Below are 20,238 nucleotides of genomic sequence, written 5' to 3'. Positions count from 1 at the left end.
GCTGTAGCAGCTGGAGTTTGACGCTCGGCTGCACTCGCGTGTCTTTATGGTGTTTGCTTTGCTGTGGTGTGAGAGGCCACGCCCCCTCCTCGTCCTGTATTGAGGACTATGACCCACACACACACACACATTAGAAACTGTTATGATTGTGCAAACATGAGGCTGATCCGCTCATGTATTTATTTATGATGTTGATTTATTCTAATGACATTCACTCTGTGATCGAGTGAGTGTTTGTGTGTGCGACGTTAGGACTGCGCCAGGACTCGCTCACGACGTCATCCATTCACCGATGGCTTAATTAATCATCAAATATTTTTTGTTTGTTTTAATCAAGTTGTCAGTTTTTTCAGCTTCTTAAATGTGAAAATATTCTGCTTTATTTTCTTCATAGAACAAAGCAACTCAAATATTTTTGGTTCGTGGACAAAAACAAGAAGTTTTTTAGGGGTTTGATTGAACAATTTCTGACATTTTATCGAGCAAACAACTAATCAATTCATCCGAATCTTAAATTGCAGCACTAACGTTGTCTGTACCAACGGTTGGTCCTGAACTAAAGAAAAAAGCCTTTGAATATTATCTTTATCCTCAGAAAACTGACAAACGTTTCTGTGTATAATATCATAATATACAATAATTATAATAATATTCTGTATATCACAAAATATATATCATAATATACATAATATATAATAAAATATTTGCGTATTAATTGATTACTTAATGAATTGTCCACTGTTTTGATAAAACATTTTGTGTGTTTTTCAGATTTTCTTTGCTCCATAGAACCAAGAAATCATTCAAACTGAACCTCTGAGAAGTGATTATTTGTCGTCTTAGAGAAACACTGATCAACATTTTTCAACATTTCCTGACATTTTGTCGCCTAAACAATGAAATCTATTGATGGCTGACTGGTTATTTCTGCTCGCTCCGTACATGGCACTGTTCAAGTTCAGGGAGGAGCTGGAACTCTCAGCGACAAGGTGACAATGACCGATAAGAACATTTTTTATAAACATGCAAATCAAAGTGCAGTAAAGCGTCTCAGTTTCACAGCTGATGCACAGATATCAGCAGAAACGTGACACTGACACATATTCTGTTTCATATTCAAAGGAAACAATGAATCCAGCACCAGAACCTGTTTGCACAAAGTAGAACTGAATCATGAGCTCTGCACGTGTTTTATTATGAAGAGGACAACTTGTCTCTGGGAACCATGACTCAGCAGATTTGGAGTTTGTTAACAGATGAAAAATGTGATTTTTCTGTTTGTTTCTTTGCTCTTTTGAAGTTTGATCATTAATTTTCACATTTTATCATTCATTTTATTGATCAAACAGTTGATCAGTTAATCAAAACACGTGGCCATGCCAGTAAACATTTGTCTGAGAAGTTTGTGTAGTTCCAGGTCTTCAGTTCAGCGTGACGGTTTATAAATCAGGGTCCATTTTAGAGCCGGATTATTGGCAGAGCTTCAGGGTTTGTTTGTTTGTTTGTTTGTTTGTTTGTTCGTTTATAATCAAGATGTATTTTCTGATTCAAATCGTTTTTTTTATTTGGTTTTCATAGATTAATAAAGTCCTTGGAGCTATTGTTTAATATTTACGATTATTTGATTAATCAACTACTTTGATAACTAATTAATTGGTTTTTCAGCTTCTTAAATGTTATCTTTTTTTTGTATTTCACAACAAAAATAAGTCATTAAAACTGATTTTTTTTTGGTTTGCGGACAATATAAGACTATGACATCATTAGTTCCCGCCCTATTACATGCCATTTCCTATATGCCATAATGTATCCTCTGTTCTAGTCTTGTGTGACTGCTAGCTGTTAGCTTACAGCTTCAAGGAAAGGCTAATTCACTGTAATTTCTTAGCTTGTACTTTTCTACGCAGACGACACCCTCATTTTTCTACAGTAATTCCAATTTTTTCTTTCAGAATAAACACATATTATAATCATCAAAAATATCTAACCACAACTTATGTATGAATTGAACTGAATTGTGCACTGCTAATCTTTAACAGAATGACTTTGTGTGTAGTGAAGTTTCTGTGGCTGCAGAAACAAAGGACAAAGACAGTTTGTGAGTTTTTAGTTTTAATGAGTTTGTTTAGTTCATAAAAATCACAACAGAATGTTTTTTACAGTTCATCATCTGTGCTCTTAAATTTGACCAGATCATTGGCTGTCGGTACCAGACATTTCTGAGCCAAAGTAACTCAGCGCAACTTTCTTAGACACACGATTGTACATATATTATGTCGATTAACACCTGATCAATAAACAGCAACCAGAAGAGAGGAGAACACTTTGAGAGTCTGGAGACGTCTTCCATCTTCTCACCTCCACCACCAGGAGCAAGAACGACAGCAACAACAAACAAACAACCTGTAGTGAACCAAGCGCAGGAGGAGCTGACGTCGCTCACTGAGCGGAACCTTTCGCAGCGTCAAACATCTTTTTCCTTCCCTCCATCCCTGACATGGCCTCCACGTTCTTCCTCCAGTCACTGTCTTCAACCGGCCGCTTCTGCACAGACGACAGAGGAAAGAATCGGCACAAGAAGACGTTTTTGTTGCTTTTGAACTCTCCCGCACCAAAGTCCATAGAGAAAATCAGTGATTTTAGCTCGCGGGGACACAGGAGCTGCTGGTCTCCTGCTGCCTCGTGTGGTCAGTTTGTGTCACTGCGGTTAATTTGAGCGCAGCCGAATTCACAAAATAACACATTTCAACTTAGTGATGGAGACAGTGGTGGATCAACAACTCCTGTGTCACTGTGATGTTAAAATCTCTGATTTTCTCTATGGAGTTTGGTGTGGGAGAGTGAGTGGATAGTTTGAGTTTCCAGTCAGTAAAGGATGTATAATGATAAAATAATGATGCAAACTATTCTCAAGAGATTATACAAGCAATTGTAGATTTGATCATGTGAGTCATTTTTTTAGTGCTCACTATTGCTGTGTTTCTTTGCTTGGTAGGCAGGGCCGTGTCAGTGGGGCTGGTTATTTAGGTTCTATTCCAAATGGAAACGTCTAAAAAATGTCCAAACCAAACCAAACTGTTGGACTCGATGGAAACACGCCTTCACGTGTCAAACGCCTCACATTTAAAACGCAAAAACAAAAAAAACCTGAACTATCACTTTACGTTTTTGTTGAGTAAATGAGACTTAAGCTTTTGAGACAAATGTTTTCACCTGGTAATCTCCTGGGACAAAAGTGTTTAACTGCACCTGTTTGACTGGTTTACAGTTCCAAATTAGCCCACACACACACACACACACACACACACACACACACCAATGACCAGAACCACTCGCAAAAGCTTCTCCTTTAACTGTACAATGGAGTCATTGTTTTATTGTACTGTACCTCCTACACACACACACACACACACACACACACGGTCACCACCCTACTTTGACCTGCTGCTCTGTATCTCTAACACACCTTTCACACACACACACAAACACACATATTAACACAAGTTTCAGGTGCTGCATGGTCTATGGGATGATGTCATGTGTTGTCTCTGAAACTTCACTCCTGCCCTCAGGAGGACACAACGATGTGTCACACTCACCTTCTCCGTGTCCTCTTTCTTCACAGACTTGAGGTTGGCCCGCAGGTCCATGGACACTTTGTGTTTGGAGCCCAGCAGTGAGCGGAGGATGGCGTCGGCCGACACGCGCACGCGCCGCAGGTTGGGCCTCTTGAACTTCCCTCTGAGGTCCAGCACCTTGATGTTCAGATCTTTAATCTGAGCCACAGTGGAGAAGACAGACAAGACAATGTAAGAGACGCACTGTGTCCTCCCGTCACGTACTTAAATGTAGATGTTTCCATTCTGTACTCGCCTCGCGTTTGTTCAGCATCACTTTGGCTTCGATGTCGTATCGCTCCTCGTCCACCACGTCTATTTTGGCGTGAAGCTCCCTGCAGAGATCCTACACAATCCAATCAAGTCCAACTTTATTCGTAAAACACTTTAAGACAAAGATAGTGAACGAAAGAATAATAAATAAAAGGCATAGAAGAGGCAATAAAATACGTCTAAAACAACTAAAATAAATTAAAAGACATAAAAAAAGATCAAGATAATCCTACACACACACAGACACACAAATATAGGGGTGTGAATCACAGGATACCTCATGATATGATACATGGTCCATGATACCAATATCACGATACCAATAATATCACAATACCAATCACGATACCAATCATGATACCAATATCACAATACCAATAATGTCACGTTTGCAGTGGAAAGGGAACTTGGCTTGTAACTGGAGGGTTGCCTGCGCAGGTCAAAAAGGGCTGGGGTGCCCCTGAGCAAAGTACCCAACCCCCATTGCTCCCCGGGCGCAACTCAGTGTGGCTGCCCACTGCTCCTAATTCTACGATGGGTCAAATGCAGAGAAATAATCATTTTCCTAAGGGGATTAATAAAGTATAAGATTTATTTATTTATTTAAGATTTACCAGTCACAATACCAATAATATCATCATACCAATAATATCACAATACCAATAATATCACAACACCAATAATATCATGACACCAATAATATCACAACACCAATAATATCACAACACCAATAATATCACAATACCAATAATCTCACAATACCAATAATATCACAACACCAATAATATCACAATACCAATAATATCATAACACCAATAATATCATGACACCAATAATATCATGACACCAATAATATCACAATACCAATAATATCACAATACCAATAATATCACAACACCAATAATATATCACAATACCAATAATATAACACCAATAATATACCAATAATATCATGACCAATAATATCACAATGCAATAATATCATAACACCAATAATATCACAACCAATAATATCATGACAATATATAACACCAATAATATCACAACACCAATAATATCACATCAATAATATCACAACACCAATAATATCACAACACCAATAATATAATATAATATCACAACACCAATAATATCACAACACCAATAATATCATAACACCAATAATATCACAACACCAATAATATCAATACACCAATAATATCACAACACCAATAATATCGACACCAATAATATCACCAATAATATCCGCAATAATATCATGACCAATAATATCATAACACCAATAATATCATGACACCAATAATATCATATAATATCATGACACCAATAATATCATGACACCAATAATATCATAACACCAATAATATCACAATAACCAATAATATCACAACACCAATAATATCACGACACCAATAATATCGATATAATATCCAATAATATCATGACACCAATAATATCACGACACCAATAATATCATTCAATAATAATAATATCATGACACCAATAATATCATGACAACCAATAATATCACAACACCAATAATATCATAACACCAATAATATCACCAATAATATCATGACACCAATAATATCATGACACCAATAATATCATGATTGACACAATAATATCATCAACAATAATACAATATATAACAATAATACCACCAATAATATCATGACACCAATAATATCATGACGCAATAATATCACAATGCCAATAATATCATAACACCAATAATATCATGACACCAATAATATCATAACACCAATAATATCACAACACCAATAATATCACAACACCAATAATATCACAACAATAATATCACAATAATATCACAACAATAATATCACGATCAATAATATCACAACACCAATAATATCCCGATCACCAATAATATCACAACACAATAATATCAATAATATATCATCAATAATATCAACACCAATAATATCATGACACCAATAATATCATAACACCAATAATATCATGACACCAATAATACCAATAATATCATGCAATAATATCACCAATAATATGGATCAATAATATCACGCAATAATATCATATCCACATATCACAACCAATAATATCACAACCAATAATATCATAACACCAATAATATCATGACACCAATAATATCATGACACCAATAATATCATGACACATATAATATCAGCACCAATAATATCACAACACCAATAATATCACGACACCAATAATATCCAATAATATCATGACACCAATAATATCACCACCAATAATACCAATAATATCATAACACCAATAATATCATGACACCAATAATATCATGACACCAATAATATCATAACACCAATAATATCATGACACCAATAATATCATGACACCAATCACGATACCAACTTTTGTTGGGTTTTTATGACACAATACTGCTCATGACAGTTTTGTGACACTGAAACTAACAAAAAACTAAAATAAAACTAAGCATTTACAAAAACTACTAAAAACTACCAAACCCTCTCTAAAAACTCATTTTAAAAACAAAAAGTCAAAACTAAATAAAAACTAAAACTAAGGAAAAACCGCATCAGCCTGACATCGTTATTGGAAGATATTTGAGGTTATACTGCCTGGAATATTGGACAATATGAACCTTTACTATCATCATGAGTCTCATGTTAGTAAAAAAGTGTTTTGCAGCTTTTAAAATGGCTCTAAAATCATATTACGTGATGTTAATTTGCTCTGAGCTGATAAACAAAGTGAATCCGATGACACAAGCCATCACAAATCGCACAAATCCGACACTTTGAATCCTGCAGAGATGCATAATTAATGGTACACGTGCAGAAACAGGGGGATTGTGGTCAATGAAGGATGTGTTTACCTGCAGCTGTGCGAGGCTCAGGCCGCTGGTGTTGAGGGGCGGAGCTCTCTCTGCCAGGTACTTGTGTTTCTCCTCCTCTTTGTCAACAATCTCCTGCTCCAGCTCCTCTTTGGCCTTCGCCACCATCAGACTCTGCAACGAAATCATGACTCAGCAGTTTATTACAAGCATGCAGGTGCTCAGGGTTAGCTTTAAAGACACAGCACATCTGCTGCACCCTTGTGGTTAAATGCAGGTGTTACAGAAAAACCTCCTCACCTTAAGCATCAGCTTCCTGGAAGCTGAGATCTTTGGTTTCCTCTGGGGAAAAAAACACACAAATCAGCACATTTTCAACTTAAAAATACACTCAGATCTATTATAATAATAATACTATTATAATATAATATAATAGAAATATTCTTTAAATATCTTGAAAAAGCCAAACTGTTCACTTTTCCTGCACAAAATACCAGTTTTTAATGCTCTGCTGCCTCCATTTATTCATTTAAATCTATGATTTTGTGACTTTGGCACTGAAAATTTTTAATTTGAACACACTGAAGTGACAAATATTTACCAAATAAGGCAGCAGTAGACCAGGAGCTCCTGTGACAACGAGAGCTTAAAACGCTAATTTTCTCTATGGACTTTGGTGCAGTTTATAAATTGACACAAACTTGAGTTTCCTGTTGGCAAAGTTGGTCAAACTTCAAAATAAAGCAGTGAACAACTCAAACTGATGGCAGTTTGTGCCACGTTGTAATCCGCTCACTTTTCTGCACCAAAGGCCTTAGAGAAAATCAGCGATTTTACTTCATTGTAACACAGGAGGTTTTTGACGCTCTGCTGCCTCCATTCATTTGTTCAAATGTGTCATTTTGTGACTTTGGCTTTGAAAAACATTCATTTGAAAATACCGAAGTGACAAATATGAATTAAAATAAAAATATATCAGGCGGCAACAGACCAGCAGCTCCTGTGGCGACGTGAGCTAAAAATGATCATTTTCTCTATGGAATTTGGTTCAGGAGCATAAACAGTTTACAAATCGACACAAACTTCAGTTCCTGGTTTTATAATGAGATCAAGTGTCAGACTGTGACTCCGTACAGTAACAGCCATTACCTGAGGTGTTTATGTGAACGAATGAAGTTATTTAACACTCACCTCTTGTCTGTAAAAGAGAAGGACACAGAAGGAGAGAGAGTGAGAGAGTTAGTGTGAACGTCTGAACTGCGGAAACCTTTTGTTTTGTGTGAATGAGTGAACAGTTCTATAAAAAGAACACAAAGCCGGATCACTCACACATTCTCAGGCATGCTGCTGCTGCTGCTGCTGATGATGATGATGATGACGACGAGGATCTGCTCTCACTGGAGGAGACACAGAGATTAGAACCTCATAAACACACACACACACACACACACACACACACACACGCACACGCACGCACGGTGAACAGTTGTCAGTGATTGTTCAGCAGATCGTCTTTCCACACTCGTCAGAGGATTAATAACAATAATATAAACTGTCAGTGGCAAATATCTGCTGTTGTCCCGTCAGAAGACACCGGTGACCTCGTCATGACCTCGTCATAACTGTCCGTCAACACCAGTTAACTCCACTGACGCCTGATCGTCACACACTGTGTCAGTGTGACGGCACGTTGCCATGCCAACAATCAAGTCAATTCAAGTCTATTACACTGTGAATACTAACAGCACTTTACAATAGATTTGAATAAGTACATATGTCTATATATGTATATATACTTTTATTTATTTATATATATATATATATATATATGTATATACACGTATGTATATAATAAAACAATTATATTTTCTACAGTTTCAAAGAAATTTTTTTGTAAAATTTTAGCTAAATCTTTGAAAAACAAGGCTGTAATTCAAATCTGTAATAATTAAAATATTATAATCTGAAGTGTTTGTGTTGTAGTTTCAGTAAATCTGGGAGAATATATTTTTTTTTACAGTATTTTTATACAGTATACATGGAACTTCTTTACTACAACTGTTTTCGTATAATATGACACGTTTTTCTGTAGTATTAACGTTGTTTTATAACTTTTTTTTACAAAATTCCGACTTTATCAACGTATTTTAACAATGTTTTCTTGTAATATTACGTCTTTTTTATCAAAAACTTTTTTTTCTTCTTCACGACTAATTCTCCATCATAATTATTGTGCACCTGCTGCCCTGATTTTTGAAAATCAGACACAATATCAACACCGCCCTGACCTCGTCTCACCCGTCCTCCCCATCTGTCTCACCCTCAAATCAACAACTGATTACAGCACTTAACCCGTCTCTGTCTCTGTGTCTGTCTTTCGGGTCTCGTCTTCTTCTGTCCTCTCGTTGTGAGTTTGTTTCTCTCCAGAAAGACGACACAAAGTTGTTTCTGTGGGATTAGGAAAGATTCCAGACTGATAGCCGTCCTTCATCCGTCTCTCATCCTCATCTTTCTGCCCGGGATTATCTCCCGGAGAGGAATTTAGAGTGGGCCTGTCTCCCCAAATAGACCTGGGGGGGGGGACATCTGATAAACAGCTGTGGAGGCTGCTTTTACTCTGGGGGTTCACAGTCTGGGATGATCAGGGATTAACCGTCACTCACTCACGTACGCTGCACAGCCTTTGTGCTGCGGCCAAAAAAAAGGCTTTGGAAAATTCACGTCAACGTCTGAGTTAATGGGAGTGGACGTTTGGTCCATGAAATGTCAGAAAAAGTTGAGGAATCATTCGGTTTTAAAGATTTCTTTGTCAGAAAACACAAAATGATCACATTTAAGAAACTGAAAAAAAAAGCAGCCATAGACACTGAAATGTGGCTTTAATTGGGGACAACAAAATAAAAGTCTAATTTTAGCCTCTTATCAAAAGACTCACTTAATGAAAATCTATGTCATCTTAAGTGTGAGCTATTTGTAGCCGCAACAGATTTTATAACTCAACTATTATTGAATGAATGGCCAACAAGTTTGTTGACTTTTTTGTCCAAAAAAAGTAATTTGATTCATTTTTGGCTTCTAAAAATATGAATATTTTCTGTATTCTTTTACTTTTTAATATCAAAACACATAAAACAAAAATATCTGTTTATAGGAAAACAAACAAACAAATAAAAAATATATATATTTTTGAGAAAAAGAGTCATTAGTTCCAGTTTTATGCTGTTTTAAGGATGAAGAACTAACTTTCTCCTGCACCAAATCCCATAGAGAAAATCAGCGATTTTGCTGGTCTTCCACTGCCTTGTGTGGTCAGTTTGTGTCACTGAGGTCAATTTCAACAAATAATTTAAGATGCCGAATTTGCAAAATAACACATGTGAATTTACTGATGGAGGCAGCAGTGGATCAACAACTCCTGCGTGCTGTGATGTTAAAATCACTCATTTTCTCTATGGGGTTTGGTGCAGGGAGAGTGCATGATTTACAAATTTGAGTTTCCTGGTGAAAAAAGACATAAGTTTTACAGCCATGTTTATTTTTATGTCACCTGACCTCTCACCCCTTTAACATATTGTGATTAAATAATTGTTCTACTTGAATCCCCTTTCAAACTATAACATAAAGTTATAAATGTCAAATTATAGATAATTTTACCCAATTAACTTATCTATAACAAAAAAGAAAACAATGAGACCTTACCAGTGTCAGAGACGCGAGATGGACGGAGACAGACAGCAGCAGAGGCAGGATGGACAGGACACAGACAACGTGTCCCTCTATTTATCTGCACCCCCTTTGTCTCTCTCTCTCTCTCTCTCTCTGTCCTTTTGTCAGTGGAGTCTATTATTAGTCACAAGCTTCTCTCTGTGCTCTGTCCATTTGTCTCTCACAGATCCACAGATCCAGTGTAGACCAGGAGCCAGCAGCTGGAGCCTGGACGATGAAGGTAACTGATGATGATGATGACGATGACGGTTTTATGAGCACACTGCTCACATAAGAGAACTACACTGTAAAAAAAAACAGTCCAAAGACTAATTTCTTCCTTTTTCAAGAAATTTAAATTTGCAATAATAATAATAATGATGGTCGACTTCCTGTTGAGTTGAGGTCATGGTCCCAATAGACTTTTTTCTTCATCTTGGTCTAAAATAAGTTCCCACTAAGTTTTGTGAAATTCAGTGCAATTTAATTTTGGCTTTATTCCATCCATGTTGTTTCACCTTTGGGGGGGCGATATAGAGGCCCAGTGTGAAGCACGGGTCCAAGTGCTATGACAATATCACATTTTCGCCCCACCTGACCTCCGTACCAAGTTTCCAGAGTTTTTTGCACAATAACCCCGTCAAAAATTAGCGGAAATCCATGGATATGATAATATTCGTCATGGTGTTCCACAGGGCTCCACCCTCGGGCCGCTGTTCTTCTCACTTTCATTCAGGGCGGATTTTCATTGTTACGCTGATGACGTGCAAATATATATAGCTTGTATTTCTAGATAGAGTAAAGTTTGTAACGTGGGTTGAAAAAAAAACACAAACTGTAAAATTCGGAAAATCATTCTCATAAGTTTCCAACTTTTTTGATGAAACTACTTTTTTCTTTTAATATTGCAACAGTATTCTCATATGACAACATTTTTCTTTTGATGGGGTAATAATCACATTTTCATATTAATGCACTTATTGTAAGTCGCTTTGGATAAAAGCACCGGCCAAATGACAAGTAATGTAATTTTACAACTTTTTTCTCACAATATAACTTTTTTGGTAATATTACAACTTTATTAACGTAATGTAACAACTTCTTTTCTTGTAATATTACGACTTTTTTCTCAAAATCTTAAATATTTTTTGTTATTCGGTATGGTTCTAGTACTGAGAATAGATTTTTCTAAATTGGCATCAGACATATATAAACCCCGCCCTCACCTTGTCTCACCTCCCCCTCTGTTGGGGTTTATTATTGCGATGACTTTTTTAAATGAAAGAGAAAAAAAATATCATGTACTAAACTACACAGCATCTTCTCAACACAGGGGAGACACTGACCTCTGGTGGCTCAACTGTTGCACTGCAGCTGTTCCTGCTGAGGGTCTCATGTGAGGCATTTTTAAAGCCTTTAGTATCAGCAACCTTTATTTTTTTAACACATTTATCAGGTGACTGCTCTGTTTATGATAACAGTGTCAAGATGAGAAATGGTCTCGGTCCATGGTTCTCAAACTGTGGTGTGTGCACCACCAGTGGTATGCAAGCTTCCTCTGATGGTACGGTTCTACAGTTTAAACCAGGGTATGTGATCAGAGAGGAGCTGAGTGTGAAGAAAATGTTTCAATTGTTTTGTACATTTCATCCTGATTGAAAACAGCTACGGGGGCTGATGGTTTTACATGTTCTAGGGGGCGCTGTGGAGCCAAAAAAGAAATTAAGGTCAGAATTCTGAGAATAAAAGGTCAGTGTTCTGAGATTAAGTTCAGAGTCTGAAATTTGTCAAAATAATGAAGGAGCCAAAAAAGAAATTAATCAGAATTCCAAGAAAAAAAGTCAGTATTCTGAGATTGAGGTCATAATTCTGGGGTTATGTTCATAATTATGGGAAAATTAAGGTCAGAAATCTGAGATTAAGGTCATAATTCTGGGACCAAATTCATAATTCTGAGATTAAGGTCAGAATTCTGAGATTAACTGAGATAAAGGTCAGAATTCCCTTGCAGGGAGAGGAGTTAACTTTATGTGCATCTCCAAGATGCTGTCGCTGCTGCGGCTGACGCTGTCATATGATGTGGTAGGAAATGTTACGTGCGCCCTCTGTTGTACTCTAATGGGTACTGCTATGGTGGTGTGTCCATGCACGTGTGTGTGTCTCTGTGGGGACATTTTGTCTCCACAACTTTAAAGGGGCCTTTTAAGGGTTAATGGACCTGGTTTTAGGGTTAGGGCAAGGGTTAAGGTTAAGGTAAGGGTCTATGATGTGTCCTCACTCAGACATAAAAACAAGTTTTGTACCCATTAGAGTGACTAGTCGACTACTAGATGTGTGTTAATGTAAAAACTGTAGTATAAGTATAATAAAAAATATCTCTACAGGACACCTTTGTGTTTGCATTAGCACTGATGTTTGTTATGACAGCAGACAGACTATGTCCACTTTCGGTCGTCTTCTTGGATCTGGTTTATGAAGAAAATGAAAGCAGAACTGTGGACAGTGGTTATGATGTTTAGAGAAGACATTCCACACACATACACACACACACACTCCTCCACAGATCCACACTATACTGTAAATTTACACACACACACACACGTTTGTGCAGCATTCATAGTGAGGACACTCATAGTGCTTTCCCTAACTCTAAAACCAGGTCTTAGCCCCGAAAAAGTCCTCATTTTAGTCCCCATAAAGCGACACATACAAGAACAGACACACATATCCCATCGTGTGTGTGTGTGTGTGTGTGTGTGTGTGTGTTTGTGTACAAGCCTCAGCCTTCTCATTAGTCTTCACACACTCCACATGAATAGTGTCCTGACCACACACTGTGTGTGTGTGTGTGTGTGTGTGTGTGTCTCTGTGGGGACATTTTGTCTCCACAACTTTAAAGGGCCTTTTAAGGGTTAATGGACCTGGTTTTGGGGTTAGGGTAAGGGTCTATGATGTGTCCTCACTCAGACATCAAAACAAGTTTTGTGTGTGTGTGTGTGTGTCACCTCTTTAGGATAATTTTTCTGTCATAAACACTGACCTTGTCCTCATGGAGACCTAAAACCTGGTCCTCATGAAGCAGAACCTCATTTCCTGTGGAACTGGTTAAAGTTTACGGACTAATATTTTAATTGTGGTTAAGTTAAGTTAAGCTAAGTGTAGGTTAGTGTAAGTCATTAACTGGCTATGGTTTAGTGATGACACTATGTTTAGTTTGTTAAAATGAATGCAAGTCAATGCAGAGTCCTGAGAAGTACAGTGATACATAGGTGTGTGTGTGTGTGTGTGTGTGTGATAAAGGGCTGATTGTGTGTTGCGACTTCTCTTGTTTCAGTGGAAAAACCCAAACCTCGCCACATGAGTCAGCGAGGGAGCAGCAGCAGGAACGACTGTGTGTGTGTGTGTGTTCTTGTATGTGTGGCTTTGTGAGGACATTTTGTCTGGTCCTCACAACTTTCAAGGGTTACATCTATTGTGTGTCCTCAGTAAGAACACTGGGTGAGAATGTGTGTGTATGTGCTCTTGTATTTGTAGCTTTGTGAGGACCAAAAATAACTGTAAATATACTGGTGGATATTTTAATAATGATAACATATTTAATTATTTAATTATATATAAGTTTATCTTGTATTTGAAGTACAATTGCCTCCATGTTATTTTGATCTGTTTTTGTTATTTACAGACTCACAAATATGTTTTTATTTTGTATTATATATATCAAAACAAACAGTTTCACTTTGAAATATCATCCTAAATTATTTATTGTGCATTATCAGGATATCATTTAACTGTTAATCTGTTAATTTGTCCCAAACTGCCACTTTTCACATGACCGCCCCCTGCTGACCAGACTAGAAGTTCACTGGCCCCCAGGACATCTAGGCTGCTCCTCACGTCTTTTTCAGGGTTAAGACCTGGTTTTGGGGTTAGAACTGGTTTAAGGTTAAGGGTAAGGGGTCTAGGGAAAGCATTAAGTATAAAGTGTGTCCTCACTAAGATATAAAAAGCAGTTTGTGAACTTTCCAGAGTCCATAAGAGTAAAGTTAAACCACAACCAGAACCAGATGAGTTCAGTAATTACTGGTCTGAGTCTTAAATAGAGGCAGCAGCTGCTTTTAAAGAGAACACAGAGAAACTCTGAGGGAAAAACACGAAAACTCTTTATTTTTGTTAAATGAGTAACACTGAGCATGGTTTATACAGAATATCATGTGCAATGAATGCGAGTAAAAAATTTAAAAAACGGCGTACACAGTTTTAATGTTTCCTGTCGGCGTGAAAAAAAAAAAACGCGTCTCACTAAAGTCCCGTTCCCACACGACTCGGCTGTAATCACGTTTTTTCTCTCACGTCGTAAATCACGAACCTTCCCCGCGATGTTGGCCAGATGTCAGACCACAATCTGAGGCTGAAACTTTGGAGGATTTATCGCAGATTATTACGTTGTTGTGAGAACCTTATGGTGTGTTTTCATGTCACAACACCAGGGGCGTTCCTAGAAAATATGAGTATGAGGGGGGGCACCGAGTTACCAGGATTGGGATGGGGGCTATGCTCAGATTAAATCGATGAATTAAGACAGATTAAAGATTTACCTAAATATCAACTGAAGTTCAAACACTTTTAATGATCTGTGTCTTCTCAAAAACTTTCAAGGGCCCTTTTAAAAATTTCAAGGACCCATTGGAACCCTTGTTAATCGTAACAATTAGTTAGCTAAAAGACTTATATGTCTCCCACAGCTAACGTGCCCTTCAGGGTCCTTGAAAGTTTGAAAAAAAAAACACATCAAGGCCCTTGAAAGTTTTTGAAAATCTTTTGAAATACACATGGGTTGATATTTAGGTAAATGTGTCTTGCCACCAAAGTGTCCTTGTAAATTTGCTTAACAAAATTCAAGGCCTTTGAATTATTTTGAAAGTCACTCTAAATAGTCATGGGTCATTGAAAGTGCTTGAGTTTTGTGCAGGAAAGAAGTTGATATTTAGGTAAATGTGTCTCGCCACAAATGTGCCCTTCAAGGGTCCTTGATAGTTTTTGGAAATTGCCTGAAATACACATGGGTCATTGAAAGAGCTTGAATGTTGTTGCAAGAAAGAAGTTAAGATGATCTTTCACTGCCAATGTGCTCTTCAGGGTTTCCAAGGGTCCTTAAAAGTGAAAATGTGAATTTGGAATCAAAATTCAAGGCCCTTGAAAGTTTTTGAAAATCCCCTTGAGCAGGTATGGTCATTGAAAGTGCTTGAATTCTGTGCAAGAAAGAAGTTACATTTTTAACATTTAGTGAATTCGCAAAACAAAATTCAAGGCCCTTGAAAGCTTGTCTCCGCTCTGTGTGGCTTGATGTACATAGTCTAGGCCTAAGCAGGACAAATGTGGAGACGTCATTACTAGGACGGTGTTGTGGACACTGTCTCTCTCCGTGAGATTCCTTGCAGAACAATGAGCGAGTAAACTCGTAGTAGACTCCTCTGGTTTTCCTCTCACAGACAGTAGGGGGCGATGGAGACAGCATTAACATTTAAACCTTCACAACAACTCTGGAGCTCTTAAATTAGAGTGAAACTCTGCTTTTAAAATCTTTCACTTCTGTAGAAATGTCAATAAATGTCATATTTTCTGTTATAGAACGTAAGTGACAGTGAAGACAGTGAAGACATGTGATAATGTGATTTACAGGAGACAACGTTAAGTTCAGTCTGTAACAAAGAGCCAGGTCAGTGCGTTTACTTTCAAATTAAGACTGAAGAAACAAAGCGACGCGACGTCAGATAAGAAAATATTCTCCACATAAAAAACGTTCTTTAGACAATAAAAGGCACAGGTGTGGACGTGAGGACGACGTGTCCCCGCTCCACAGTTTGTCCACAAAGACGTCTTTTTCCTTTTTCCTTATGGCGTCACGACCTCATGATGTCACGACAGATTCCTATGAGTCCATTAATCCTCCGTCGTCAGAGATTCTCTAACATCCCATCATGCTTTTCACCACAGAATCACGTCAGTGGATGTCAACGGTGTCTCCTCCGCTCTGATTGGTCCACGTCCAGGAAGACACAAACACCTGAGGAAGACAAAGGACATTTATTTATTTGTCACATACTGACACTTCAGATTCAAGCACTTTCAACGACCAAAGTAGCGATTTTCAAAACCTTTCAAGGACCTTGTATTTTGTTTTGCAAATTCACAAACCTTTAAGGATTTCAAGGACCCCTGAAGGGCACATTGGCAGCAAGAGACATTTACCTTAATATCAACTTCTTTCTTGCACAAAATTCAAGCACTCTCAATGACCAATGTCTATTTAAGGCAATTTTCAAAGACTTTCAAGAGCCTTGAAATAATTTTTTTCATCTATACACACTCTTGAAACAAAGGAGACATTTACCTAAAGGGCCTTGACTTTGTTTTTCAAATTCACAAACCTTTTAAGGATTTCAAGGACCCTTGGAAACCTTGAAGAGCACATTGGCAGCGAGAGACATTTACCTAAATATCATCTTAACTTTTTCCTTGCACAAAATCCAAGCACTTTCAATGACCCATGTGTATTTAAGGGCCTTGATTTTTGTTTTTCAAATTCACAAACTTTCAAGGACCCGTGGGAACCCTGACTGACATCAGAAATGGCCTTCATGTTGTTCAGGACACTCATGACACAGTTTCCTGAGTGACGTTGGTGACGTCACACAAACACTTGTGTGTCGTGTGCGTTTGTTGTATGTGGCGTCACGGCTGTTGCTACGGCGACTAAATTAATTTGGGCCACTTGACATCTAGTGTGGAACTCTCACTTAAGGAAGCGCCGCGGTGGATTCCTGGACTGTGAGCTCATAGTTCACAGACACACACACACAAATAGTGATGTTGTCATGTGACGACACTCTGCTCCTCTTACATATTTACATTTAATAATTTTGATGACACTTAAATACATGATTGAGTGTGTGTGTGTGTGTATGAGAGAGAGAGTGTGTGTGTCTGTGTGTGTGTATAGAGGGAGGGGCAGACAGACTCACAGAGTGAGACAGAGACGTCACAACAGTCAAACACTGAGCTGCTGCTTGTCAAAAACCCTTTAACTTAAGTGTTTTTGGTCCAATCCAACTAGCTCTTTTCCCTTACCTCCATGTTTTCCCCTTAGTGTTCATGTTTTTCCCTTAATGTTCATGTTTTCCCTTAACTTATTTTTCCCCCTTAACTTTGGGTTAGTTTGACCATGATAATAATAAAATCTACTGTTTCTGATGTGTGTTACGAGATCTTAAAAATACACTTAATATTACCTTAAATATCAGATAAAACCTGCTTTATTTCTTTAAATTAATGATATTTATTTGTGTTACAAACAATGACATGGACTACAAATGTGGTCTAATTCTGATATAACACAAATAATTAAAAAGTGTTTCAAACTTATATCAAAGCAACAGTGTTTATCACGATATGACTATATCTAGATCTTGTCTCTTTACCAATATAATGATAAAATATCGATATATAAACATTAATTATTAAAACTGAGTCATTTTGGTTTGTGGTCAAAACAAGACATTTAAGAATATTATGATTTCCAGGTTTTAAAACTGATTTATTTGAAGACGTTTTAACTCATGGATTAATCGATTAAGCGGTGGAAAGATAAATAACTGTGAGTTGTATCAGACAATAATATCGGACATTGTGGTCAGTGTGCTGTTACCTCAGAGCTCCTCGTCCTCTCCGGTGCTGCCCAGCTGACCGGTGGTGGACAGGTGCCGGTTCCTGCCGCTCCGCACCGCCTGCAGGTTCTTGTACCGCACCAGCGCCAGCGCGATCTCCGCGTTCCACGGCGCGCCGTCCTGCGGACACCGGAAATCGATCTCCTTGCCCGTGACCATGACCACGGTGAAGTAGACCAGGCCGCGCTTGTGCTCCACGCAGTCCACAGTCGCCATGCGCTCGAAGCGCAGCTCCTTGGCTCCGGCTGAGCCGCGCGTCGTCGCCGCCGCCGCCGCGTCACCGCCGCCGCTGCGGCAGCTGTGGAGCCGCAGTCCGTCCTCTGTGAGGACGCAGCGCTTCTTCTTCCACAGCTGTAGCAGTCCACTGCTGCGCTTCTCCAGCAGACCGTCCCTCATCACTTTGACCTGGACAGACATGACGACACGGCGGAGACGCGTCTGTGGATCCAACTGTTACAGAGTCATAGAGGATCCTGGTGAGGAAGAGGAGCAGGAGGAGGAGGAGGAAGAGGAGACCATCACAGGACAACACGGAGGAAAACTCAGAGGAATGACTTTAGTTCTACATTTGTTAACGACACACACACACTCTCCGGCGTGAGTGTGTGTGTGTGTGTGTGTGTGTGAGTAAATGCAGTCCGCGCGCACTGACAGTTCACACACTCCGGATCCTGGTCTGTCGGGATATGTTAGAACATGCCCGACTCCAAAGATCAGCTTCTCCCCCTCAACCTCAACACACGCCTCCTCCCGGTGACTCTGTGTGTGTGTGTGTGTGTGTGTGTGTGTTCTGGTATCTGTTGCCTCTTTAGGACCTTCGTTTTCTCGCTTAAAACACTGTCCTTCTCAGGACCAGTAGTCCTCACGGAGACCAAAAACCTGTGTGTGCTTGTATTTATATCTTTGTGGGGAAAATTTGTCCGGAGCCCTAACTTTAAGCCCACACACACACACACACACACACACACAGACAGACACAGGCAGCATCCTTAGTGAGGACACTTGTTGACATCATGTATTCCCTAACCCCTCACACCAAACCCCATAGAGAAAATCAGTGTTTTTAACATTACAGCACACAGGAGTTGTTGATCCACTGCTGCCTCCATCATTGCGTTCATACATCTTATTTTGTAAAATTCGGCTTTTGAAAACTTCCGTTCAGATTGACCTCAGTGACACAAAGTGACCACACGAGGCAGCAGTAGACCAGCAGCTCCTGTGTCTCCGCAAGCTAAAGTCACTGATATTCTCTATGAGGTTTGGTGTGAGAGAGTGAGTGGTTTACAAACTTCTGTTTCCTGTTGGAAAAGGACACACGTCGACATGTGTGTCTGACTGATACTCACTGCAGGGGGCGCTCACAGCACAGTCGCACAAGCGCACTTAAAAAAACAGAACTATCCCTTTAAGTAGACATAGTTGTTAACTGTTTTATTTCACCAGCAGAGACAAATTATGTCCACGAGTGTCCTCACAACTATAGAAGGATGTGTGTGACAGGTGTATTATGACAAAAGGGGAGGCGGCTAAACCCACACCTGTCACACACACACACACACACACACACACTGAAACTGGTTACGTGTTCACTACAAACAGCTCATTTTAAACTTAACGACAGTTTAATGACAGCTTTTAGATCCTTCACACCCTCGATGAATGAGTGAGAGGAACAAGACAAGTCACTGTGGGCGGAGTCAGGGCGTGAAAAAGCTTAATCCCCTCCCACTTTTATAAGGTCTTCAGTCCTATTTTTAGTCCCATCTGCAGCAGCAGTGTGTGTGTGTGTGTAGATTTTTTATAAAATGACTCATCACATAATTCCCCACATAACATAACAGTGACGTGTCACGCACACACACACACACTGATACTCAGACAGTTTCACTTACATAATCTCATTTATTTGTTTTTCTAATTTAGAGAAGACAAATATGACGTGAAATGTTTCACTATCATCTCAAACTATAATCTCAAAATTCAGACTATAATCTCAGAATTCTGTCTTTAATGTCACTTATTTTCTACAGAATTATAGTCTCAGAATGTGTTTTCCTCACATCTCTGACTTCAATCTCAGACCATAATCTCA

General features: G+C 38.6%; 2 protein-coding genes across 3 annotated transcripts; both read right to left on the bottom strand.

Annotated features, from left to right (window-relative positions):
• Window positions 1-2,116: 2,116 nt before the first annotated feature.
• tnni1a (troponin I type 1a (skeletal, slow)) lies at window positions 2,117-10,430 on the bottom strand. Of its 2 annotated transcripts, none has more exons than XM_044037418.1 (7): window positions 10,414-10,430; window positions 7,906-7,912; window positions 7,015-7,056; window positions 6,757-6,888; window positions 3,874-3,963; window positions 3,600-3,776; window positions 2,117-2,544 (listed from the first exon to the last, which is right to left on the bottom strand). In XM_044037418.1, exons 3-7 carry the CDS (start codon window positions 7,021-7,023, stop codon window positions 2,440-2,442), a joined length of 513 nt encoding a protein of 170 aa, XP_043893353.1. In that variant the 5' UTR covers window positions 7,024-7,056; window positions 7,906-7,912; window positions 10,414-10,430; the 3' UTR covers window positions 2,117-2,439. The 2 variants fall into 2 exon arrangements, with proteins under 2 accessions (XP_043893353.1, XP_043893352.1); XM_044037417.1 differs by lacking the exon at window positions 10,414-10,430 and adding an exon at window positions 8,044-8,072.
• A 5,653-nt stretch (window positions 10,431-16,083) lies between these two features.
• On the bottom strand, window positions 16,084-18,855 carry phlda3 (pleckstrin homology-like domain, family A, member 3). The gene is made up of 2 exons (XM_044037377.1): window positions 18,125-18,855; window positions 16,084-16,483 (listed from the first exon to the last, which is right to left on the bottom strand). Exon 1 carries the CDS (start codon window positions 18,558-18,560, stop codon window positions 18,126-18,128), a length of 435 nt encoding a protein of 144 aa, XP_043893312.1. The 5' UTR covers window positions 18,561-18,855; the 3' UTR covers window positions 16,084-16,483; window position 18,125.
• Window positions 18,856-20,238: the final 1,383 nt, after the last annotated feature.

This window comes from Solea senegalensis, linkage group LG11 (genome assembly GCF_019176455.1).
Source record: "Solea senegalensis isolate Sse05_10M linkage group LG11, IFAPA_SoseM_1, whole genome shotgun sequence".
In the NCBI taxonomy this organism is placed as follows: Eukaryota; Metazoa; Chordata; class Actinopteri; order Pleuronectiformes; family Soleidae; genus Solea; species Solea senegalensis.
Note: the sequence above shows the minus strand (reverse complement) of the source record. Positions and strands in the feature narration are given on the sequence as shown.